This window comes from Phymastichus coffea, unplaced genomic scaffold (assembly GCF_024137745.1).
Source record: "Phymastichus coffea isolate CEN01 unplaced genomic scaffold, Cenicafe_Pcof_1.1 PCOF00003, whole genome shotgun sequence".
NCBI lineage: Eukaryota > Metazoa > Arthropoda > Insecta > Hymenoptera > Eulophidae > Phymastichus > Phymastichus coffea.
In genome coordinates this window covers 5112582-5138760 of record NW_026706814.1, presented here as the reverse complement: position 1 = coordinate 5138760, position 26179 = coordinate 5112582, and the positions used below count along the sequence as shown (strand labels likewise).

Genomic DNA, 26179 nt, shown 5'->3' with positions numbered 1-26179 from the left:
TTTTTCACATCTTAAACAAAATCATCAGCTGTTTTTTGTAAATATTCTCTCCCTTCAACAGTCTTTTTTGTTACGAATTTATTTATCTTTCTGCTGACTATTCTGTGAGCCTTTTTAAAATTTTGTAGCCAATGACGTGACGCTTTAAACCTTATATCTTCATGTCCAACGATTTTCTGAGCTTGTAATGCCCATTTTTGTAAATCTCTATCGTGAATTATATAACCGGCATCGGAAGCCGACTGAAAATTATCTAATACAAATTTATTGATTCTTCCAATTTTTTCTTTATAAGTGCCTCCTTTATTCAAAGTATGCGCCCATCGTTTCAACTGTGTAATTGATTGGACTTTTCGAAATCTATGCTGCACAGTTTGCAGAGCGAGATTTTTCGTAACTCCGCTTCTCCAATAGTCCACAACTTTTCGTTTGTAATCCCAAGATAGATCTTCTGTATCCGCTGTACATACTAGTGAGTGTTCATCAACATCCGCTGACCAGATTTTATCAATATCTTCAACAATATGCATTTCAGTATCCTTAAATGGTTCTTGAAAAGCTAATGTAGATTCCACAATGAATTCTGGATCCTCAAAGTTATTTATACAATCAAGTAATAGTTTTTCTATATTATCCTTCAAAGCAATTTCATCTTTAGTAATGGGACTTTCTTGTATATTCATAGCTTGAAAAGATAATAATAATAATTGTATAACATTTATAGGATTAATAGTCATTTTTCCAATACCTAGAAATAATAATTATTATTTGTTTTTTATATGATGAAATCCGAAGCGCATTAATTTGAATATTTTTTTACAAAGTCAGGCAATAATTTTTAATATCATTTAAATCAACATTACACTGACAATTACGTATCAATTTCATTTCTAATTTCTTCGAACGATAATTGAATATTGAAAATTCCAAAATTTCTTGTCCATCTTTGATCCCTCACCAATTCTGGAAAAAGACCACATAAAAATATGAAGTATTGCATTTTATAACTCTTTATAAGCTATATCCAAATCACTAATTAAAAAATTATTTTCATCAAATACGATGTGAGTATGAAAATTTTTGAGCTTTTTTCTTCGGAAAAATATTTAATTCAAAAATGTAGAGTAAAAAAAATGATGAAAATAATTTTTTATGGTTTCTTTAGATAGGGCTTGTAAAGAGCTGTAAAATAGAGTACTTTCAATTTCTGTGCGTTTTTTGAAAAATGGCGAGGGCATGTATACAATATCTATCAATTACCGCGTTAAGAAATTTTACGCAAAAGGAAATTTTACTTACAATCAGGAAATAAGTATTGACCAAAAATTATATGGTAGAATTAATATGTACGAATTCCAAAATACTATGTTATACTTTGATGAAATTTGAAGTTTGAAATTTGGTTGCACATTTATTGGATTCCAATGTAATTTCTTGTAAATTCAACAAACACTGCACTCACAATTAATATACTGATTCAAACGAGCTCGATGAAGCTCTGACTAAAGACTGATGAGAGGTAATATCGAGTATTCGAGTGTTGTTTTGGCGAGCTGATTGTGAGTTCAAGAGTGTGATCGTATCGTCGAAAAAGGTCTTATCTATCCAAAACATAGCAAGACGATAATTTAACCGTTGAGGTTTTTCCCACCGTCCGATCTCGACAACAACAACAAGAAAATGATAAATTTAATCTTATCTTGTTATTTTAAGCTGTTCACTTCTCTTAATTTGTTTTCCAAGCGTTTATACGTTTATTCTTCGTATGCATTTATTCGATAATTAGTTAGTTCTTCTTGCTTTGAATCATTAATTTTTTATTACTTTTGAAAGTCCCATAGAAAAAGAATAAAATCATAGAGATACGACAATATCTCCTGTGGGGCTGGTACACCCCTTATTATAGGTTATTTTTATTAAGGTGAGAACAGTCGATTTCGTATTTGAATATTGTGCATACTGCCAAAATTTTTTTCGTCAAACTCAAGAAACTAGTATTTTCATATGGAAAAGGGTGTCATTTTTTTATTGAAAAATAGGGGTTGATACATTAGTGGGGTGAAGAATTCTAATTCAATACCAAGGATGTGAACTAATATTATTACACGTTTTACGCCACTGAATAGTCCTAGGGTATTTTCAAGTAATGAAAAAATAATACTTGAGATTGAGTTTTAGGGATGAATTCATTTGTAAGGGCTGATTTCAGAACATTTCAAACTACATCAATTACTTAACAATTTTAATAGTATGCAAGAGATTTACACCATGATATCGTAATGGAATAATCAAATATAATAGTATAAATGTTAGGGGTAGCTCACCCCCTCAAGGGATTTTTTTTTTGAAAATGCCGGAACAGGTCAACTTTATTTTTGATTATTGTGCATAAAACAATTAATTTTGTCAAGATTTAACAGATTTTGGAATGTGTATAGTGAAAAAAATGGTCATCAAATATAGTTTTTCATTAATAAAAAACGGGGGTTACGAGTCTGATGACTAAAAACAATGCATAAATATGTGCTTTTCAATAACAAGTGTTACCCACTTTGTTTCAGTAAAAAATTACGAATTGTATTCGAGAAATTAAAAAAAATTTGTTTTTAGGGGTGAACTTCAAGGGTGGGTTTCACCCCTTAAATGGGCTTATGGGCACGTATAAAAAAATACGCGTCGAATATTTTTTGATGTTCTACAACATATCACAATTTCAAGAAAATCGGTGAGGTACACCTCGGGTACCTTCCTTGTAAGTTAAGTCAGCTGACGTTAAGGCGAATACACGTATTAATATACGTGTTAACGGAGCGGCGGTTTGCTCTGCATCGTGGGAGTTTGTTCTTAAATAAATTTCTCATTTTTGCAGCTATCCCCCCCCGTTACAACTAATACATATAAGTTTTACATTTCATTAATACATATAGTATATCAATATTAAGTGAATTTTAAAAGTTGTCACTTAACAATGAATTATTAAAAAAATGTAAATAATCCATAGGCAAAGTGAATAAATATAGAACATGAGTAAGAAGTGGTTTCATTAATAACAGCTGAATAATAACTGTTATTAATAAATAAAAAATTAATAATTTATTTAAACAATAAGTTGTATATGAAACAAAAGCATTAATTTTATACTTAATAATAATAACTTTATGATTTAGGAATCTTAGATAATTAATCTAATCATTGCGTTATAAGATTAGAAAAAACCGTTACAAATATGAAAAATTAATTATAATTCAAATGTTATTAACTAATTTAAATATTTCTTTTTAGAAAATACTTCCGAAATTAAGTAACTATAAAATTATATAACAATTTAATAATTTTCTATTGTAGATATTGTAATATCACGTTAATTAACTTTATTAGTTAATAACTTTTGACGACACTATTTGCGATAATTGTATATTATATAAAATCAATAAATTCTATAAAGTTTACATGTGTTAAAAGCTTACTATTAATGGATATTTACTTGTAAATTAAGAAAACTCATTTCTCCAAATTCGCGAATGTCTCTCGAATGTTCGATGACATCTCTCCTGCAAAAATAAGCGGGAAAATCTGTGTATAAATACGTCCACCTTTGCACAGGCTAGCATTCATTTCTAGCTTTACAAGGTGAGCGCATGAGTCTGAATAAACTTGGCTAATACCTAAGTTTTTTCTCTGATTGTGATTAACTGAGCAAGACTGTTCCTTCCTTATAATTCGAGCTCGACTTATAGAACATCTCGCGCTATAAGAAACTTAGGCCAAATTATATCCTATCCAAGAAAGACTTTAGCTCTGCTTATGGGACAATTCGCACCATAAAAAACTAAGGCATTGTCTGACTTTCCCTGAAACATTGTACTTATTTATATATATTTGATTTATTTATTATTATTAGAGGACATTTGATTTATTTATTTATTTTATAGACAAGTAGAGTAAAATTATTAGAAACAAATTCTTACTTATTAGCTGGATACGAGAGTTCGAATTATTATTATTGATAAGTGATACGAACATCACAAACTCAAAGAAATAAATCTCTTGTTACCTGAAACAAAATTAACTTTCTACAGAAAAAGAGAAGCTGAGTTTATGAAATACTTTTCGATGGAAAATGGGATTGTTTATTGTAACGACGTTGAGGGGCTTATTGATGTACATAGAAAAAGCTTCTATAAGCGAGAAAACTGGCTTCTTTTTATAGAGTATTCATAATACAGAGCAAATAGCCTCAAAGCTATTTTGCTATATAATGGAAAAAAATATGTACCTCTCCCTTTAGAACATTCATCTGCCAATAAAGAATCCTACAACAGTTTTAAATTTTGTAACAAAACTTGATCCTTGTTACCAATTCTTTTGCGGGGTAAGTGAGGCGCTTTCGCTCATGACAATTGAGAGGGAAGAATGAGGGGAGGTTGATAATAAATAATATATAGACACGAATCAAATCTCACTTATAACCTATTATTATTAATAACCATTCACACTGAACAAACGCGCGCATAACATAATCTAAATTACCGACTAATAAACTGAAAATCGAACAATGAACTACTTAAGATAATCACAAATGAACATTTCGCATCTCACTAATAACAAATCGCATACTTAACCTATTACAAACTTACTTAAAACTACGCGGACTAATACCGGGAAATTGACGGCACGTGGGCGCCTGGACAATTCACCGGTCGCAACTTATATCACTACAAATTAACCTTAGCGCGAACCTTCAGATAGCCGGCACGTGAGTGCCAGGCTATCTCTTTCACCGCGTACCGGTCGTCGCATCAACAGAGAGAGAGAGTATAGAGAGAAAGAAGAAAAGGAAGACTTGACCTTTTTTCTTTGTTCCTTGCAACGTCGAGAATCCTGGGCGATGTGCTGCCGCAGGACGTACCGGGCGTCGCTGGTCAGATCGTCGCTACCCGCTGTCGCTGACCAGGTCTCCGTCGGTGGCGTTGACTCTCTTGGCAGGTGGGCTGGCTGCTGTTGCTGGCAAAGCCGTTGCCGGTAGGGTTAACCGTCCTTCCTTCCGGCTATCCCAAACTGCTCTCTCTGCTGCTCTCGGACTTCCGCACTCTAGCAAGACTAGGCTTAGACTCCCTCACTCTCGTAAGGCTCGGCTGCGACTCTCTCACGCACTAATTCTTGCGCGCATTCTTGCAGTCGCTCTGCGGCGCTCGCTCCTCACCCTACCTTGACCTATTAGTTAAGCGGCACGCGACGCGTCGCTTATCGGTCACGCGTTGCGCGCCTGCCAATCCCTGCATAGGCCTAATGCTCTCTTTCTCTCTCTCTCTTTCTCTCACTCTCTCTCCGCGCTCTTCAACTTTTCTTGCGCTCAACTACGCTGGCTCGTCCTTAGCGCTGAAATAAAAGACCAAGTGTTAGGCGCATACTTAAATGCGCCCAACGTTGGCCACCACGCTTAGCCGAGTGGGGGAGGGAGAAACGCGGACGAGAGACGGGCAAACGGCCTGCTCTCGTCACACCCCCTTCCAAGGCCAAAGTTCGCACCCGCGAACGGCCTGACTCCGTGTCTCCCTCTCTCTCTCCCTGTCGACCGGCAGTGGCAACCAACGATAGACGCTAATTCATATAAGAATACCTTATATTTAGCTTAAATTATAATTAATTCTAAGTTGGTAACAACCAGATCAACTAAGAGCAAAATCTAACAAACCGAATAGTTTAATCCGAGTAATATGCCTAACCTTTCGTCATAGCAAGCCGACTAATCCACTGCGCCAAGATCGCGACTATCTCAGTACTCAATTAAACCAAGAATCTTACCAATCACTGCCGCTCCAACGACTCCAAATACCGGAGCCTGAGCGTTCGTAGTTCCTCTGCCGAAGGAAACGAGGCACTTACCCCGGAGAGTCTTTGGCCGGCATCCTCAGTCGCCTCGGACTCAATCACCCCGGCGCCCCGATCGCTCGGCTCACCCGCAGGGACCGACGCCTGCTCCGTCCGCGACGCGACTTCCATCCCCGTGTCTTCGACCGAACTAGCTTCAGTCCCGGCTCCCTCTGCAGCAAGCGCCTGTGACCTACGCGCGAGCTTAGCGCGAAAACGCTTGCCGCATCGGTGCCTGGGCTTTTTCGCCTTGGGCTCCCCGACGGAGGATTCAGGGCTGGCTACCTCGGGCATTGACCTAGAAGCTTCGAGCTCCGGCTCCACAGTCTTTGGCTGCGTCGCCAGGAGCTCTACTGGTTCGCCCGGGCGAGCCCGAACCCTTGCTTCCTCCACCAACCGTGCGCGCGCCTGGTCTGCCATAAAGGCATCGCGGCAACGCGGTCAGTCTTGCACGCGGACATCGAGTCGCCCACAGTTCCTACAAACCGGACGCGAGAGAGGCGGGTTCCTGCAGGCCGACCTGGGATGTGACCCCGTTCTGCAATTGAAGCAGCGGAACGAGGGTACGTCCAATTCCTCATCCCAGAGGACCGGAGCCAGGTTTTGCAGGAAGCTACCTCTTACCAACCGAAACCCTGTTTCATCGACCCAACACGGCGACGCAGAGGACGAGGCCGGGCTCGCCACCTGAGGAGTCGGGACAGGTCGTACCGGCCTAAGTGTTGGTCGCTCCGGCACAACCGGCTCCACTCTTCGTGGGGTCGGCGGCACCAACACTTCCATCCTTGTGCCTGCCTCTCCCGTCTTCTCGGTGACCGTGCTCGCACTAACTCCCGAGACTCTCCCTTTGCCGACAGCCAACGAAACCGATGGCTGGAGGGCGCCTGTTGCCTCAGCAACGGCTCCCTCCGCCATCTCAGGTAGAGTTGGCGTCGAACCGGAGGTTGGCCTCTCAAAGTTACACGCGGATAGGTTGAAACGCATCGTGCGCTTCCTCCTACCCGAGTTCTGGCGAGCCTCAGCCTCCTTCTTTCTCTCGTCCTCCAAATATCCCGCTGGGTAGAACTGCGCGGGCCCACCCCTGCGGACGAACTGATACGCGGGGTCTAACCTCTGTAACGCGAGCGGTTTGAAAGGGAGGTTAGGATAAACGTGTGGTTGTAGAGCTACTCGAGGCAGCTCCTGCACCGGCATCACCTCATCCTCGGAGTCGCTCGAGCTTAGCACCACCTCCAATATACCGTTGGTGGCGCCTCGCTTTATGGGACTCCAGTTTTCCCTTCCTATACAAGCCCTCGCGGTACGGCTCCGATTTGCCGCCCTACCCGCGAGATGTCCTCCCGCGGTAGCTCGAGAGCCCGGCGATTTCTCGCCTTGGCTACTCGTGCCCGCCCGCGAGAAGACAATTCCCTCTTTTGCGGCGATAACTCTCGACTTCTCGGATGCTTCGCGTATGCAAAGCGTCGTGAGCCGAAACGCTGCGCTGCGACGCACTGCCTCGTCCCAGGTACGCGTGGGCGCAGCCAGACGAATTATCGAACCCGCACGACGATTTCCCGTTAGCAAACGGACCCCTCGTCGGTCGCTCACGAACGGCGTCGGGGGCGAAGGCAAAGGCGGCGGCAAAGGGAACCCCTTCGCCTGCCCGTCACTGTCCCCGCCAACCGACGCCTGTGCCAACCGTGAAACACAGGAGGCAACCTCGCCGTCAAAGGAGGCCGCCTGCCCAAGGCCTGAAAACCGGGCGGCAGACTCCGACGCTCGGTCTACCTCCATCGCCTCAACAATTCCCGCCGAGTTCACCGATGCGGTCACGTCGCCTGTAGGTGTTCGAGCCTCGGCGACTTGAGCGATGCGGCCCGACTCCTCGTTTTCAGCCATCATCACCTGACGTCGATGAACCTCCTGTACCTTTAAAACAAAACAATTCAGTTATTACACCTATCCTATTTCGCAAACTATTTCTTTACCTTACGCGGTGGTATATATCGCTTAATTTCGGAGACGTGTACCCTAGCTGTACGATGCTTACTGTTCGTCGTTAGCTCGTAGATCTCGGGCGAAATCACTGAAATAATTTCAAACGGTCCGTCGAATTTCGGATCCAGTTTCGCGTTTTTACCATCCGCTGCGCTCGAAAGCGTATGCACTTTGCGCAAAACCAAGTCACCTACCTGAAAAAGTACCTGACGCCTACCCTTATCGTAGTGTTTCTTTTGCTTTTCCTGAGCTTCATCTATGTGCCTAGCTACCAAGTCGCGTAATGCATTTAAACGTGATAGCCTATCTTCCCACGCCTTCGTATCTATCTTAACAATAGGGGCCTTTGCCTCGATCTCGCGCCTTAAACTCTTTACCGGACGCGGATCCCTACCAAAGTTTAGAAACGCCGGCGATACTTTTGTAGACGCTTGAGTCGCCGTATTGATAGCATGACGAAATTCGTGCAAATGCCTATCCCAGCTCCTGTGATCGGCATCTACAAACATCGCTATCATCGTCTTTAGCGTACGATTTACGCGCTCAACCGGGTCACTTTGCTGATGATACGCAGGACAAAATACATGTTCTATACCATATTCTCGCAACCTGTCTTGAAATACTTTGCTCCTATATGCCTTCGCATTATCACTAATGATATACTCCGGAGTTTCCCACCTGAACAGGATTAACTCCTCAAGCGCGGCAACAAGAGCAGGGCCGTCCGCCGATCGCAGTGGTTTCAGCTCGACCCACTTAGTAAATAGGTCTTGAAAAACCACCAGGTATTTAAACCTATTTTTGCTACGGGGCAGCTCTACGACGTCGGTCGCTACTACGGCCCATGGTCTTTCTACCACGCGCTTACCCATTAGACCTTGGGGTGCATGCTGGACTCCCTTGTACTTCTGACATTGAGAGCACTCACTTACGAACGTCCTCACATCATACCATACTCCTGGCCAGTAATACTCACGAACAATCCGATCGTAAGTCTTTTCACGGCCGAAATGTCCAGCGAATGGCTCGCAATGAGCGTCTCTCAACACCCTTTCTCGGTACTCCAGCGGCACCACCATGCGCCAACATTCCTCGCGATTAGTTATCGGATCGAGCAGGTGATCGCGCATGAATCGATACAACACGTTATTCTCTACTCTCCAATTCTCGAATTTCTTCGGTCTTTGAAGAACATCTTTCACGCGTTGTAGATACCAAGCATCCTGTATCTTATCAAACGCGCAAATCTCGAGCTCGTCCTCAAATTCTCGCGAAAGTGCGTCCGGCACATGGTGCAGCGCTCCCTTTCTATGTATTATCTCGCAATCCAACTGCTGAAATTCTAATACCCATCTTTCCAATCGACCCGTAAGTTCGCGTTTATTAAGAATCCTAGTAAGCGCACTATGATCCGTAACGATGACAAAGTGTGAGCCTTCTATATAAGGCCTAAACTTTTTTACCGCAAAAAGTACTGCCAAAAACTCGATTTCGCTCACCGTGTAATTTCGCTCGTGCGCGTTCAGCATCCGACTGACGTAACAAATGGGATGCTCGCCGTCGTCGAATACCTGGACCAAACACGCGCCAACCGCGAAGGAGGAGCCATCGCAGTGCAAGTAAAAGGGGCGCGTAAAATCAGGGCGCGCGAGTACCGGCGCCTCCGTTAATGCGCGCTTTAACCTCTCAAATGCAACTTGCTGTTCCTCCTTCCATTCCCATGGCTGGTCCTTTCGGATGAGCTTGGTCAACGGGACCTTTATCTCACTCTCGTGTTCGATAAAACGCGCATACCATCCAACCATACCTAGGAATCGGCGTAATTGAGCTACGTTATTCGGCGCAGGATAATCTACTATCGGCTTCACCTTGTCGTCGTCCGGACGTAGACCCTCACTATCTAACCTGTACCCCAAGTAAGTTACCTCGGTACAGAAGAAATCGGACTTCTCTAAGTTGATTTCTAAACCAACGCTTACTAAACGCTTCAAAACTTTCTCTAGCCAGATCACGTGGCTATTAAAATCTGCGCTAACTACTAGCAGATCGTCCAAATACCAGAAAACGTGCGGCTCATACTCTGGACCGAAAAGTGCGTCCATGAGGCGCGTGAAAGTAGCCGGCGCATTTACCAAACCAAACGGCATTCGCTCAAACTCCCATAAACCAAGACCTGGGACCGCGAACGCCGTATATTGTTTGCTATTTTCTGAAAGCGGAATTTGCCAAAACGCCGCTCGCAGATCTATTTTCGACAGATAGACTGCTCCGCGCAACCTATCTAAAATAGCGTCAATGCTAGGCATCGGATACGCGTCTACTTTCGTCACCTTATTTACTGGTCTAAAATCGAGACAGAACCTATAGCCGCCGTCCTGTTTACGTACGATTACCGGCGCACTACTCCACTGACTATTCGATGGCCTAATTATTTTCGCCTTCCATAGCCGTATGGTTTCTTCCTGCGTGAATGCTAATATAGGAGGCGACATTCGGCGTATCGGCGTCTTTATCGGGCGCGCATCGCCTACGTCGATAATGTGCTCGATAACTTTTGTAACCGCCGGAGATTCACCAGGCTCCGGGACAATCCGGCGAACGAGCGTCAAGATTGTCTCTCGTTGAGCCTCCTCGTAGCTGCTTAAACCTGCGCATTCCGCAAAAACAACTATCTCGTTACTATTCTGCTCTGCTAACGGATACCAATCGCCTTGGTCACCTGCCCGCCAAGCGCGATTACCGTAGCTAATATTTATATTCCACGCTATCCAAAAGTCGGCTCCTAAAATCAAGTCGTGCTTCAGCGTAGATACTACCGTCGCAATTAACCAATTCGTCCTACCGCCAATTTCAATACTTAACCTCAAGTCGCCCCACGTTTGCGGCTTCTCGCCTGAGATGCCCTGTACAAAAATCGTAGGCGGCTTTAACCGGTCCTTAAAACGTAAACCAAGATTCGGCCCTACTACTGATACCTGAGCACCTGAATCTAGTAGCGCTGTATAGACTTGCCCGCCTATGTCGACCTTAATAAAGAACCTATTCTCTACTACTGCGACTAACGCTGCATCTGATTCATCTGCCGTTTTCTTCGGGATTTCTGAGTTCCACTCAGACCCTCCCCTCACTAAAACGGAAGGTGCGTCGGCACCGACGACCGAACGTCCCAACAACAAAACCCTAGTATCAACAAGCTCACTTCTATCGCTCGTGATCATGACCTTTGTCGCAGCCCGCTCCGACGGGAGCGCAGCGCCTGAGCTCGTTTCCTTACTAATAGATTCCTTCACAGGTTCACCCTGATTTCCTAAAGCAACGGCCTTTTCCGAAGCCTGCCCAACCGTGGGCGAAATACTCAAACCTGCCTCATTCGTGTTCGTGCGCAACGATGGCAACTCGTTTTGCCTCGCTGGGCACTTCTCAGGCGAGCTAGCTATTGCGCAAAGTTTATTAAACCCTATCGGATCATGCATATCCTTATCGGGCAAAGTTTTTCGCGCGATAGTGTGTCGATCTTTTTGAAGACTTTCCGCGTCCTGCTGTAACGAGTCGCGTTTATTTGCCTCTTTGGGTTCATTGCTGATCCTACTAGGGAAATTTACGCCCTCGTCACTCTGCGCCTGAACTTCTTTCAATGTCGAACGACTAAACTCGCCTTTAAACACGTTTTTAAACTCAACAATTTCCTTACTTCCTTTTTCCGGATCCTCATACTCTACGAATACTGCACGCTTGACCTTAGCCTTGACTTTCAAATACTCTCCTATTACCTCGTCTAAGAGAGGTGGCGCAGAACTGGCAATTCCCGCCTTGTTCTCGCCTTCCCTTTTTACTAAGTTCATAAAAGGAGGCGCAGAACTGGCGGTTTCTGCCTTGTTCTCGCCTTCCCTTTTTACCTCAACTCTATTCCCTTCTTCTAAGGTGCTTTCGCTCCTTGCGCGAAGCACTTTCTCTACCTCAATGGCCCGCTCAATCCATCTTAGGCAGGAGTCGTCGAGCGGTCGACGGCTCCCGCGCTGAGGTTTCCCTGCTTCACCTGATTACAAGTAGGGCATTCTCTAAACACGTAACCTATTGTCCCACAAACCTGACAATATAATGTCGACTCTGAAGTTCGCGTTGGACAGTTATTAGCGTAATGCCCCGTTTGTCGGCATTTATAACAAACTACCCGCGGATTGACCTGAGCTATCGGGCATTGCGCCCTCCTATGTCCCACCGCGTTACAATTGAAGCAAGCCCCCGTGAATGGTCTATTTAAGTTGCTACCTCCCTGATTGCGCTGCTGCGGGACCAGACTAGGGGCTACACCTGCAGCCGGGGCCAACGAAGCCTGCGCGCTCTGACGAGCAGGCGCGGCTTCGTTCGCAGGCTGGTTTCTTGCCTGTGGCTGTTGCCTATCGGCAATAGCCACGGCAATTTCACCGTTCTGCTTCTTGCCCTTTTTACCTAGTTTTTTGTTCTGCTGCTGCGCTTTCTTTTTAGGAGATTCAACTATTAAGACCTCGTCAATCGCGTCGTTTAAACCGTCAATAGTTTCGACCGATTTTTGCTTACCGGGCGACTTCTTCGTCTCTGTGTACGCGGATTCCGGAATTAGTGTTACGTCAGCCGTGGGCGGTTTTTGCCACCTTTTCCAACCGGCCATGCGATCTTCGAGCGCCATACCCGCCTCTTTAAAACTGTTTAGATCTGAGAAGGTCTTAGTTTCAAGATATCGCTTATATCTTGGATGTAAACCCTCTATGATCATAGCTAACTGGCGTCTCACCGAAACGGGCGGATCAAAACGGCGTAATATCGTCTGAAAAGCCGCGACATAGTCCGTAATGTTCTCATTCTCGCCCTGTGTTCTTTGACGCAATTCGCCGTAAAGTTGTTCTCTATTCAATCGTCGATAGAATTCGCTAGAAAAACTCTTTTTAAAGTCTTTCAGCGTCTTCCACATACCGCGATTAACCTCGTACCACGGACGCGCCTTATCGCGGAATGCGGTGCCTATTGCTATCAGCATTTCTTCGTCCGAGATGCCATAATAGCGCTGGCAATCACTCAAACCTGATAGAAAACTTAGTGCGTTTGTACTATCCTTACCGGAAAAACGAAGAGACCAGGCATTGAGCGCGCTTACTCCATCCGCAGGTATACCATTAATATACTTGATTCTTGGAGGAGCACTCTTTTTGCCTGATCTTTCCGCTCTAACTTGCTCAGTTTTCCGCGGCGATTTAACTTTATAGCCGTTACAGCTATCAGTATCCGATAGACTCGAGCTAGTGTCGCTTCCACTGATATTTTGTACCTGTCTCACCTGTTTTTGTTTAGGTCGCCTTATACTCATTACGCTCTTCTCGCTAATAATCGAACCTTCACCTAACGGAGCTGGTATTTCCATTTCCTCTCTAGTAGCTACCCGTACCTCGCGCTCCCAGTCTTCAACCCATGAACTTACTCTAGGCGCGTGATATTTCGTGCTCGCCGATCTATTTGAATCGGCATAGAGGAATGTACTATCTGCTCTATTGTTCGGTGCGTTCGCGTGGGCCGATGGCTCAGTCGCAACCGCGGGCGCGTTTAGCGTCTCGCGGTCGCCGAGCGGCTTGGCCTGAGGCGGCAATGAAGCCTGCTGTTCGGCCTGAGCCGCTCTACCGTGCATCGCCTCTCTTTCAACTCTAAAGACTGCATTCGCACCATCCGTGATGCCCTGTCTAACCTCGCGCCTATAAATCCAACGCGGTACTGCAGTTAAAGCTCCCCAGATTTGGTTTATCGCGCTAGTGCTACGCTCGCCTTGGTTTTCCGCGACTTGTTCGCGTGCGCGTTCGATCCTATTGTCCGACGGCGAGCGAGTCGCCATCGGTAACATGTCGTTATCACCGAGCGCGACTGCATTTTCGCCCGGCGGTCGAACTTGTTCGCGAGGAGCGGCAACACTTGCTCTTGCCTGTGTCGCCTGCTCTTGCTCGCTTGATAATTCGGCCGCCAAAGGTGCTGCAGCTGCCGCGAATTCATCGCCCAGGTTCGCGTTCCGCGCACTGCTTACCGTTGTTTCTTGCTGTTCGTCATACAGCTTTTCCGGGATTCGGCCTGAAGCAAAATCGCTCGAGCGCAACGGTGGCTGCAAATCTGGCCGCTCTCTTAACAGCATGTATCGAAAATACCGGGTTTGTAATTCCTCAAGATCACCGTGTAGACTAAGTTCGCGATAGCGCATTAATTCTAACAGAACAGCCGGTTCTGTGGAATCAATTTTGCGTTTTAATTTTTTCGCATGCGCATCGCGTAATATTCTACGCAAGACTATTTTATCTCTACACGCTAGCGACATTGTTATTTCTAAAAGTGAAAATCCGTAACTTGACTACGACGCGAGCCTATGGGACTAAGCAAGTCTCGACCGGTCCGTGTAACCTGATACCTTACTGACTAATTTCTTTCCAAGCTATAAGCCGGCAAGAAATCGCCTTGCTTACGCTTATAGAAAGAAATTATAATTTATCAAAATTTACTTACCGTAATTTTGAATAGGCAGTCTAGTAAAATTCTTAAAACACAAAAAAAAACTAAAGCGAAGAAAGAACGCAGTCGTCTAGCGTCAAAGCGACTCAATGACGCACCGTTGTCATCCGACACCGCTATTAAGAAAGGTCACTGGCAAGCACTAACAAGAATTCAAAATACCGAAAACTCGAAATTCTTTTACGCGCACTCTTTTGCCCTTAGTTCACAAAGAAAATCATTTAACCGTTATTTCCAAAATTTTTATCAAACCATTTCTCTCATTTATCTCCCAATTGTCAGACTCACAAGGGATGCCATGTAACAAAACTTGATCCTTGTTACCAATTCTTTTGCGGGGTAAGTGAGGCGCTTTCGCTCATGACAATTGAGAGGGAAGAATGAGGGGAGGTTGATAATAAATAATATACAGACACGAATCAAATCTCACTTATAACCTATTATTATTAATAACCATTCACACTGAACAAACGCGCGCATAACATAATCTAAATTACCGACTAATAAACTGAAAATCGAACAATGAACTACTTAAGATAATCACAAATGAACATTTCGCATCTCACTAATAACAAATCGCATACTTAACCTATTACAAACTTACTTAAAACTACGCGGACTAATACCGGGAAATTGACGGCACGTGGGCGCCTGGACAATTCACCGGTCGCAACTTATATCACTACAAATTAACCTTAGCGCGAACCTTCAGATAGCCGGCACGTGAGTGCCAGGCTATCTCTTTCACCGCGTACCGGTCGTCGCATCAACAGAGAGAGAGAGTATAGAGAGAAAGAAGAAAAGGAAGACTTGACCTTTTTTCTTTGTTCCTTGCAACGTCGAGAATCCTGGGCGATGTGCTGCCGCAGGACGTACCGGGCGTCGCTGGTCAGATCGTCGCTACCCGCTGTCGCTGACCAGGTCTCCGTCGGTGGCGTTGACTCTCTTGGCAGATGGGCTGGCTGCTGTTGCTGGCAAAGCCGTTGCCGGTAGGGTTAACCGTCCTTCCTTCCGGCTATCCCAAACTGCTCTCTCTGCTGCGCTCGGACTTCCGCACTCTAGCAAGACTAGGCTTAGACTCCCTCACTCTCGTAAGGCTCGGCTGCGACTCTCTCACGCACTAATTCTTGCGCGCATTCTTGCAGTCGCTCTGCGGCGCTCGCTCCTCTCCCTACCTTGACCTATTAGTTAGGCGGCACGCGACGCGTCGCTTATCGGTCACGCGTTGCGCGCCTGCCAATCCCTGCATAGGCCTAATGCTCTCTTTCTCTCTCTCTCTTTCTCTCACTCTCTCTCCGCGCTCTTCAACTTTTCTTGCGCTCAACTACGCTGGCTCGTCCTTAGCGCTGAAACAAAAGACCAAGTGTTAGGCGCATACTTAAATGCGCCCAACGTTGGCCACCACGCTTAGCCGAGTGGGGGAGGGAGAAACGCGGACGAGAGACGGGCAAACGGCCTGCTCTCGTCACAATTTCATTTTTTAAATCTAAAATACAACACCCATAAATAATTAATTGTTGGTGATTTTAAGATGGTAAATCTGGTACTCGGTTTACAATCATGAAACCAGAAACCTTTGCTTTGTTTGTCTTTGGGAAAGTCGAGCAAGAGATAAACACTAGATAACGAAAAATGACCAGTTAGATCGGAATAGAAAGTTGGAAAAAGTAATGTAGATAATAAAAGTCTTGTTGATAAGAAAAGTGTTTTATTACCACCATTTTATATTAAACTTGATTTAACGAAGTAATTAGCAAAAACACTGATTATTGAAGGGAAATGTTTCGATTATATCATTACATATAATTATTTCCTCGCATAGATGATGCAAAACTGAAAGAGAGTATTTTTATTGGTGTGACGGGCGAATCGATCGTTGAGTTCGATCGCCCTGTTCGCCTCTCTCTCTCTCTTCCGCGTGCCTTCTCCTGAGCCGCTGCCACATCGGTCTCGGTTGATGAAAACCGAGTATCGACGCACGATGTGGCTTTGTTGCAGGTTTGATTCCTGATCGGCGGAGATGCCTGGCATTGGAGGGATGGAGCGAGAGCGGGGAACGGAGGAGAAAGAGAGGTAGTGTCGCCGGCATGAGTCGCACGTATGTGCGTAGCCGGCGGCGCTCGGTCGTTTCGGGTACCTATAGGGAGGGGAGCGTAAGACGTCGCGGAAAGCGCGAGATCGCGGGAGTAGTAGGGCTTTGACCAGCAACGAATTCCGAGCTAGTTGAGTCTCGCGACAAAAACAAGTGTGTGAATAGTTGATTGCCATCGAGTGACCAGCATTAAAGAGGAAAACCAGCTGCATCCACCTAGAGATCCACCGTTGGAGGACTGCATAGTGGGCCCAGCAGACGTGGACTTCCACAGCAGCGCTCCCTCCTAAGGTCAGGTACTCTTTTTCGTTTCTCGGTGCGCGCCTCGATTTCTCTCTCTCCGAGCATCGTATCGGCCGGACGCGTACGAGTGGCTGCATGCGTAAATTCGCATCGCACTCGCGGGGATTCGCGGAATAGTTGTAAGGCGAGGTTCTATTTCTTATGCGTTAATTTGCACAGAACGGACTAGCCCGGACTTGGCCGACGCACACGTCAAATTCCGTATGTAATTGCTGTTTTTAATAAAGTGTAAATCCATTTGAAATGATGAGTTTATTTGCGAAACCTGTCTCTCTCGTAATTAGGTAATCGCGATTGTCGATACTACCGGATGACAGAAGCCCTCGTTAATTTTCCGCGACAAAGCGAATGTGCCTTCCGAGCCTTCCCCCTTAAAATAATTTGTGACGCGACGTTGTTCGGGCTTATTTCCTAGGCGGAATTCAAAATTATTAACGAAAGTGTTACATTGGATTCGACATAAGGAAACTTATGACAGACTTTACTGCAACTATGACTATTGTTGGAAAAGAATGCTTGAGGTAGTTTTAAAGAAGTTGTCACAAACTTCTTAGGAAATACACGAGATTTAAAATATGAAACATTTGTAGCTAACATATTTGATGAGCCTAAAAATACATTTCTTGAAATTTCACTTGTACTATTTCCCAAAAAATGTTGAAGCCTATAATGAAGAAATAGAGGAAGGTTTTTATCAAGACTTTTAACAAAAAGAGCAGTATTATCAAGGCCAATGAGATCAAAATGTGATGGTAGATTACTATTGGTCTTTGAAAAGATAACATAATGACCCAGCTAGCCATAAGTGAAAGTTCCTACAAAGATCATTTGATATGATATGAAAAGTTAACGATTACATAAGAAAAAAAAAAGTTTTTGCATGCACAAACGAAATAACATACAGAGTCTGGGGAGGAGGGAGGTAATTGGGATTTAGGGGTATGATTATAGATTTGCAAGTTACAGAGTTCTGGAGTTAAGAAAACTGGGATCTAGAGATCTTGGACTATAAACTTGCTAGTTACAGGATTCTAAGGTTAAGGTTAGTTACAGGATTCTAAGGCATTTAGAAGATTGTGGTTATAGACTCGCTAGTTACAGGGTTCGGAGATTAAGAACATTAAAATTCAGAGGTCTGACGTTATATGCTTAAAGAATATCTGGTCCAAGATTTGAGGAAATACGATATAACTTCATGTATAAATATATTTTCCTCTTCATATCTTATTCTCACGAATAAGTATTTTTTTTGTATATTGAGGTTAGAAAATTTGAAATTTTTAAATAGTTTTGATATTCAATATCGGATCTACGTCTCATAGAACATAAATATACTATATCACTTCATATCTTAATTTACCGGGTTCTCGAAGTACTAGTGAAATTTCGAAAATATTCAAATTTCAGTCCTCGATATCTTAGTGGAACAAACAGATGTACAAGATTTGGTTATAGAATTTCGTAGAATGACAGTTTTACTTCAAAAGCGCTATCCATTAAAAAAAAAAAATTATTAGTGTTAGTAGCTAATCACGAATATAGCTAGAAATCGTATTTTTCGTATTTATAATATAGCATATCTCGAAAACCTGACGCGTTGGGTTGGGTTTACGCTCATATCGGTTTTCGGATCAACGCATTAAAATCTTTTGGTTACGCGAGATCTCGTTTCTGGTTCAGAAATTTGTCAGCCTGTGTAATAGAAGTCTGGAAGCGTAGCAAGCATGAAGAACCTGGAAGAATTTTCCTTTGTATTATTCCATGAAAAATCAAATGGTATAGGTAAAAATATTGCTAAATTATATACTAATCAAAACTGTAAAAAAGTTATCAAAAAAATTGAGAAAAGGTCATTTTTTTTTCAAAAAATAGAAATAGAAATCGCTATTACACAATTTGACGTTGAAGAAAAATATTCAATAGTGTATATACTAGTTAGTAAATTTTTTCATAAATAAGTCTAGACAAAACGTTTAGAAAAGATGTATGAGAAAAATTATCTTCAAGTGAGTCAAAAAATCAAATAAGTAGTTTTGCTTAAGTTTGGCAAGTGCTATGTTAATTTTGAGAGTTAAAAGTAATGATCGCCATTTTCTATAATTAAACGGTGGTATCATTCTTAATGCGAAACGTTTCTATGCTTGATATAACATTGTTAACAGATATACTGTTTAAAAAAATTAATTTGAAGGAAATAGAATAGTAATGAATTAAAAATGAAAACCAATGTAAAAAAAACTTTTCCATCTACTTGCGAAAACGATTTAGATCTTTGGTGTTAGATAATATCATGTAATACAAGACTTTTTTAGCACAATTTTATAAGCAATATATAATGTAAAATTATAAAACATTAAATATTTATATGATTTTATAAACTAATATTTGATATATTGTAAAGGGATTTTTGGAACTTTCGTAAGCATATAACTTAATAAAGAACGGTCAATGGAGAGGTCAAACAGCAAATCCAACCTCGTCGGAAACTCGAAAAATTCTGGTGTAATACAACTCAGCAATCCGCATGAGCCTTTTGACCTCGTGGCTAAAGCGGAGCGGTATGCTCAGCATCAGTGCTGGAGTGTGGAAGGTAGCGTGTTGCGGTGGAGCGGAGGCTGGGAAAAGGAGATCAGTAAGAACCAAGCAAATCAAGCGAATATAAATAAGTAATTATTAGGTTATAAAAAAAGAAGGAAGTTATATAACTGTAGCGACTAAATAACAAGAGAGTAAGCCGAAGTACAAAAAAGAAAGATTAACGTTGGTACTCAAAAGTAGCTTTAATTGTACAGGTAATTCGCGGTGTTTACAAACGGGTCAGTGCAATAGGCCAGTCAAGGTGAAGTTGGCAGAAAATACCGGTATGCACAAAATCTGTCGACAAAACTTGTCTGTGAAATCAGATCGACAACAACTTCTCAGCGCGCATATACAAAAAAAAGAAAGCTGTCGATCGCTCACACGACGCAGAGATCCTCTCATTCTCGACAATTATCTCCAAACATGTTCACATTATTGGCTTTTTGCTGGTACTAACTATTACGGAAGGAGCGAGCCCCTGTCTCCTGCAGTGAAAACGTACACATGATTATGACCCCATGTTTCGCCATCACGAACGCGTCGCGGCGTGTCTCTTTCATTTACCTATAGCGTCGACTGCCTGGAATAAAAAAAGAATTACATAGTGAATGTAAACATACAATAAATAGATGAGAAAGGTGAGAAACATAACGCGAGAGCAATCTCATCAGCGTTTCGATTCGCTGTTAATCATACTATACGATAAATTATTGACAAAATATCGCAATATTTGTTTAAATTAATATTAAAACTACTGAGGAAACATGATTATTCTTGTAAATGAAGTGAAAAATAAATTTCACAGATAGGGGTATCTTACTATGGATAATATATCTTTAAAAAAACAAGTTGTGTCTTTTTCATTTACTAGTATAAGAAATGGAAACTAGTATAATAAATAAAATAAATCTTTACGATTCCTCTTTGACATTCATATAAAATATTGATTAGACTAATGACAAACAGTTTCAAAATTGTATTGATTCAATTTGCAGGTTACAAAATCTTTAAGAGGAACAATTAATGACATACAGCAAAAAATAGGAAAAAGAATGTATGAAGCTTGTCTCTCTGGTCGTTTGCCAGAAAATAAAGATTTATGCCTTAAAGAAGAATTGATGAAAATCAAAAGGTAAGTCAACTACTATTTGTTTAACCATAATGTGTGATGATATTAAAATTTTTAATGCAATATTTTTGTGTCACTTATTTCGCAATCCGTTCAAATAAAATTGATTGAATGTAATTAATACCAGTGATGTCGAAAATTGATAAAAAAATCAGCTATTCCATATTATATAATCTCTTTGATGTTATGATATATCATAGAGTATGTCATACTATTTATTAGTGCAATATTAAATGATATTCATATGTGTACATATGTACGGTGTAACTTTTATTAAAGATTTGATGTTTCTATTTTTTTGAATACATTTTTAGCAAATACTTGAAAAGCATTTATATTTATTATATTTTAAACATTTATATATCGAGTATCGCTATATAGTTGGTTAATACGTTCTATTCGGCAAATGAGCTATAAAATTCATAGCAATATTTTCGTGCGACAAATTGCTCAGTAGCTTTTATGAAATATACCGAAAACATACCCAAACAGTCAATAAAACCATAAAAGACATCAAGCTTATAATAATTCATATTGAACAATTTTAATTTTTGAAATTTCGATATCTTAGTTTAATTAAGAAATAGCTATCTAAAGAATAAAAGCTAATACACCACAGGTAATCATACAGGGTATGTCATTATCTCAAACAACCGATCTAAATATCTCGAAAAGTTGATGTCGTAAGCAACTACTCTCGAGCAGTAAATTTATATCGTTAAAGTTTTCCACAGAAGAGACATCCAAATGATCATCAGATTGTAAGAATTTTAATTCGTCAACGACAGATCCCTTCAAATAGAAGACGGCATAAAGTGAATGTGCTTAAATGTACGTAAGTATGAATTCGCAAGCTAGTTTACAATAAATTGAGAGAGAATTAGATATCTCTAAATCTTCTGCTCAAAAAATATTTTCTCTCCATAACTTTCATCCATAGCGAATCACGTTAACGGAACAATTAACGATGGATAAATTCCGACGAAGAATAGTATTTTGCAGAAGGGCACAAGAGATATTACGACTGGATCTTGATTTCTTCCGCTATGTTTTATTTAGTGACAAAGCAATATGACAAAGCAATTGATAATTGTGTGTTACGTCTCGATAAGGCTTACATAGGCAAGGTCGTCATAAGGAGACCATAAATTCGTATATCTTTGTTGCTGACTCTGTGGAATAGCTCTTAAAAAAGTCTTCTTACTAAGTCCAGCGGCAAAGGCATGCGAAATTAGTTAATAATGCAAAATTAACATCTGATTCGCGAGTGCGTGCTAAAGGTAAAATGAAACCGTTTACACGAAAGTCAGCAAGAGTGGAATGCCCTACCTCCAAGTGCCAAATATCAAATTTTCTTAACTCGCGATAAGCCAAGGTGGGAAAATTAGGGCTTTCGCAGTGTATTTTTTCAACGATAGTCAGTCTAGCTCGAAAATCACGACCAAGTAATACAACTCTTTTTTGATAAGTATTGAATACCGCTTAGTTCTAAATCTATCTTTCTGTTATTCTGTTTTTTTTTTCTTTTTTTGAGAAATAAATATCTAACCACACAAGTGCAACCGGTAGTTCCACGTATTTTAATTATTTTATAATTGACGTTTATTCTCCTAATCTCTCGACGAACGTATGCTAAGTATGATTGGCTAAAAATGGCACATTCGTGCAATCGTTGCCGCATATAGAAGGAATCACATGAAATCCACAACATAAAAAACAATGAAGCCGAGGCTCAGTCACTAATAAAGGTAATATCAGTCAGCCAAACAACAAAACAAAAAGAAAAATAATAAATCCAACTAACGGACTTTATCTAACACATTGATAAGTATAGGTACGGAGAGTTAACATTTCTCATTATCTGAAGTTACATTTTTATTATTAATTGATTTGATATACGGCATTTTTGCTAACTTTATTGCTTCCACGCTATTGAATATTGCTATTTCATACTGTCAAATGATTATTATTCCATAAATCTTCTCTATTCGCGCGGACACGCGAATTATCTCCTTATAAAATAACATAAAAACAAGACGTAACACGCATTGAAACATTGCATTGAAAACTGCAACCCGTATGTTTCAGCATAACGGAGTACTAGTATACTAGAGTAGATGAGTATGCGAATATTCGGATCTAATACTCAACCATCAACAACATAAAATTAACTTGTCAAAATATTCCGAGAGAGGTTCTAAGAGGTTCTAAGATAGGTTCAAACAATTGATGTTACTAAGTAACTTGGAAATATAAGCATTTTTCAGCGTTTTTAACAAATTTAACAATTTAATTTCTTATTATAAACTCTTTATAAACACACACACAGAATTAAAAATATAATGGCTTCTGAAAAATTAATTTCGTCAATCAAATCTACAGATAAAGATCATTAAGATCATATTTTACTAGCAATATGAAAATAGTATGAAATTGCATTTATACTTTATTCGTTTGTAAGTAACGTTGGTGTACGGAAATTTCTATTAGAAAAGAATCCACTTGAGTTTACAATAAGGAAAAGAGCCAAGTAAAATAAATATCAATCTAGTATAATGAGTAAACACGAAATTAATAGAAACATTAATGAAATTTCGAATTCAGTATAAAAGACTAACAAATTGCAAGCAACGGTAACTTCACATTATTTATCGAACCTAATTGTCAAAACGAAGACTGATGGTTAATATACTGCATTCGATTGCATTGACATGTTCTTCTTGGTGCTGTGGAAATTATATGATCTGGTACAGTACTCGTATAGTGTTCTGGCGTCAAAAAATGTAAGACACTTACCATAGATGAGAGGTACGAAGCCAAATTCGGGCGAAAATGGCTGGACGTCGATCTTGTGGCATCGAACGGTAAGTAAATACAAATATACACGCGTATAACGCGTAGGACACATATGCTTACAAGCTCGGAGACAGCCACGCACTCACTTACACTTGATAACAACGGTCTGTATGTGTATGATTGAGCTATTTATTTAAATGACGAGGGTTATTTGGACGACTTTTCCACGACTTTTTTACATTTCTATGACTTTTTACAACCTTTTTACGATTTTTCTACGTTTTTATGACTTTTACAACATTTTTACGACTTTTACATAAGTTTTCCAGGACTTTTCTACGACTTTTTCACGATGTCTTGTGGTGCAAAAGAAAAGCAATTTTTTTATTCCAAACATTTTTTTTCTAAACTAAATAATATCTACAGTAATATAAATAGAACGATAAACAGAGAACAAACCAATATAAACTAAACAATACGCGCGCACACGCATACACATACTTTCAATCATTAATTTTTCCAGTCAGGATCGGCACCATCGTCATTGTTACTATTGTCATCACCGAGATTGTTACTGTTATCGTCACCTTTTCGTCACCGATATACTTGATCTTCAAACAATTCTTATAAAAAGAAGTTCCAGGGTTTACAGTCCAGTGATCTTTTAGGCCATTCGATTGGGACATTATGAACAATCCAGTGTCCACGATAAATATAAAATTCCCATGTTTAGTATATTTATACGTGCGCATATATGTGAAAATAGTATGCGAGAGTTTATGTGTGTAAGAGTAAATATACGCTTTTTATATCCGTGTGGGTATCTATAGATGCGCGCATCTGTGTGTGTGTGAGTGTGAAAATTCCGTGCGTGTGTGTGTTCGTTTACTCGTGCGTGTATGTATGCATTACGTATGTGTGTGTGTATGCGTACGAGTATGTGTGTCTTTGCTTGTGTATATATTTCATATTTGTGTGTGTGTGTCTTTGTGGGTATTATATGAATTTCACGAAATCTTACTTGATCTAGGTAATTTCGGACATTTAACAGCAAATGTGATGATGTTCCATCATGCATAAAAATCATGTTCCTGCAGCTTCTACGCTAAATGGTCTTTCAATAAGCCCTAGAGATCATTTTGTAAAAACTTCAAATTATTTTCGTCTTTCAGAAGTTCGAATGAACTAATGAATCTATCACCAATTAATCCTCTCCAAATATTAACAGTGGAGGGATGTTGGAAGCCAGCTGAAGGATTCCATTGAAAAAAGTGCATTGCTGAAGTTAGAGTAGAGATGTTAATGAAGAAAATGATTTCTCTCAAAATCATTTTCACTTATTTTATTGCTAAAAGATTGTATAGCAGTATTGTTCGAAAATAAAAAGTTTACGGTTAAGTAGACTTTCTAGGACTCCTAATTATGAATTAAGTACATTAGAATAATAAAAATGAAAGTTTATGCTGAGTGCTTTAGAATGAAATAAATTTCATGTCGATATTATAATTATAACGATTTTTATACGCAAATAAAGAGAATTTTAATCTTTTTTGTAGAGCACTAGCTGATCCCTTTAATAGTTAATGAATTGTGGAAAGACATACTTGTAACACGTACGTTAATAATTTAAGCCCGAACAACGTTGCGTCATAAATTATTTAAGGGGGAAGGCTCGGAAGGCGTACTCGCTTCGTCGCAGAAAATTAACGAAGGCTATGTCGTCCAGCAATATCGATAATCGCAGTTTAACTAGTTACAAGAGAGACAGGTTGCCCAAATAAACTCATCAGTTCAGATATTTTACACTTTATTACAACAACAATGTATATACGGCGTTTGACGTGTGCGTCGGCCGAGTCCGGGCTAAGTCCGTTCCATGCGAATTAACGCACAGGAGACAGTACATCACCTTACAACTTGTCCCGAAACGGCCGAGCGCCGCCGGCTACGCACACACGTGCGACTCATGCCAACGACACTACTTCTCTCTCTCCTCCGTTCCCCGCTCTCATTCCATCCCTCCAACGCCAGGCATCTCCGCCGATCAGGAATCAAACCTGCAACATCGTGCCTTGATACTCGATTTTCATCAACCGAGATCGATGTGGCAGCGGCTCAGGGGAAGGCACGTGAAAGAGAAAGAGAGAGAGGCGAACAGGGCGATCGAACTCAACGATCGATTCACCCGTGATGTACTTTCGCGGATCAAATTGGGATTCTTATAATACCACGAGTGTTTATTATGGTGGTTGAATGACCCAACTTTTCAGTAAGTGGACTAATCTGTCCATACAATCCGGTCTAAGATACCCTCATCGGATTTGACTTGATCCAACAATCATCGACTGTATGCTACGCGTTGTTTAGCATCGCCATCAACTATAATTTTTCAGAACATGTAAATGGAGTACAAAAGATGTTGCATGTATATATGTATGCGCATGTACGTGTGAGTATCAGCGTGTGTGACCATATAATGTTACTACGATTATGTAACTGATGATAAAATAAATTATTTGAAATGTTGAGTCCTGGTCTCCCTTCTTGACCAACAATTATAATATTATTATTATTATTATTATTATTATTATGATATTATTAATTTTTATAGTATTAGGATGCATGCAGACGTATACGTGTTTGTGATTGTGAGTACAAACGCGCGCGTGTGGGAGTGCGACAATTAATTAAAATATCAAAACTCATCAAGTTCCTGAACGCACCTATAATATTAAGGATGTTGTCTGTCGTCCTTCATAATCCGCTGTGCCGTACTATACGAGCATCTCATGCCGAAAATGTCTCGCATTTCACACGCGATCTTGTGCAAGCTATTGGTGAGATTCCGGTCAAAAACTTCGAATACTAAATTGTGAAGGTCATCGCGCAAATTTCTTTCGCATCCACCA

The 26179-nt window shown here is 41.1% G+C and overlaps 1 protein-coding gene across 2 annotated transcripts in view; it reads left to right on the top strand.

The window, feature by feature from the left end:
* Nucleotides 1-26179, top strand: part of LOC131664775 (glycogen [starch] synthase) — a 1096132-nt gene that overhangs the window by 585587 nt on the left and 484366 nt on the right. For both annotated transcript variants that reach the window (XM_058936134.1, XM_058936143.1), the window contains exon 8: nt 20341-20477. In XM_058936134.1, the coding sequence (XP_058792117.1) occupies nt 20341-20477 (137 nt within the window). The remainder of the gene's footprint in view (nt 1-20340; nt 20478-26179) is intronic.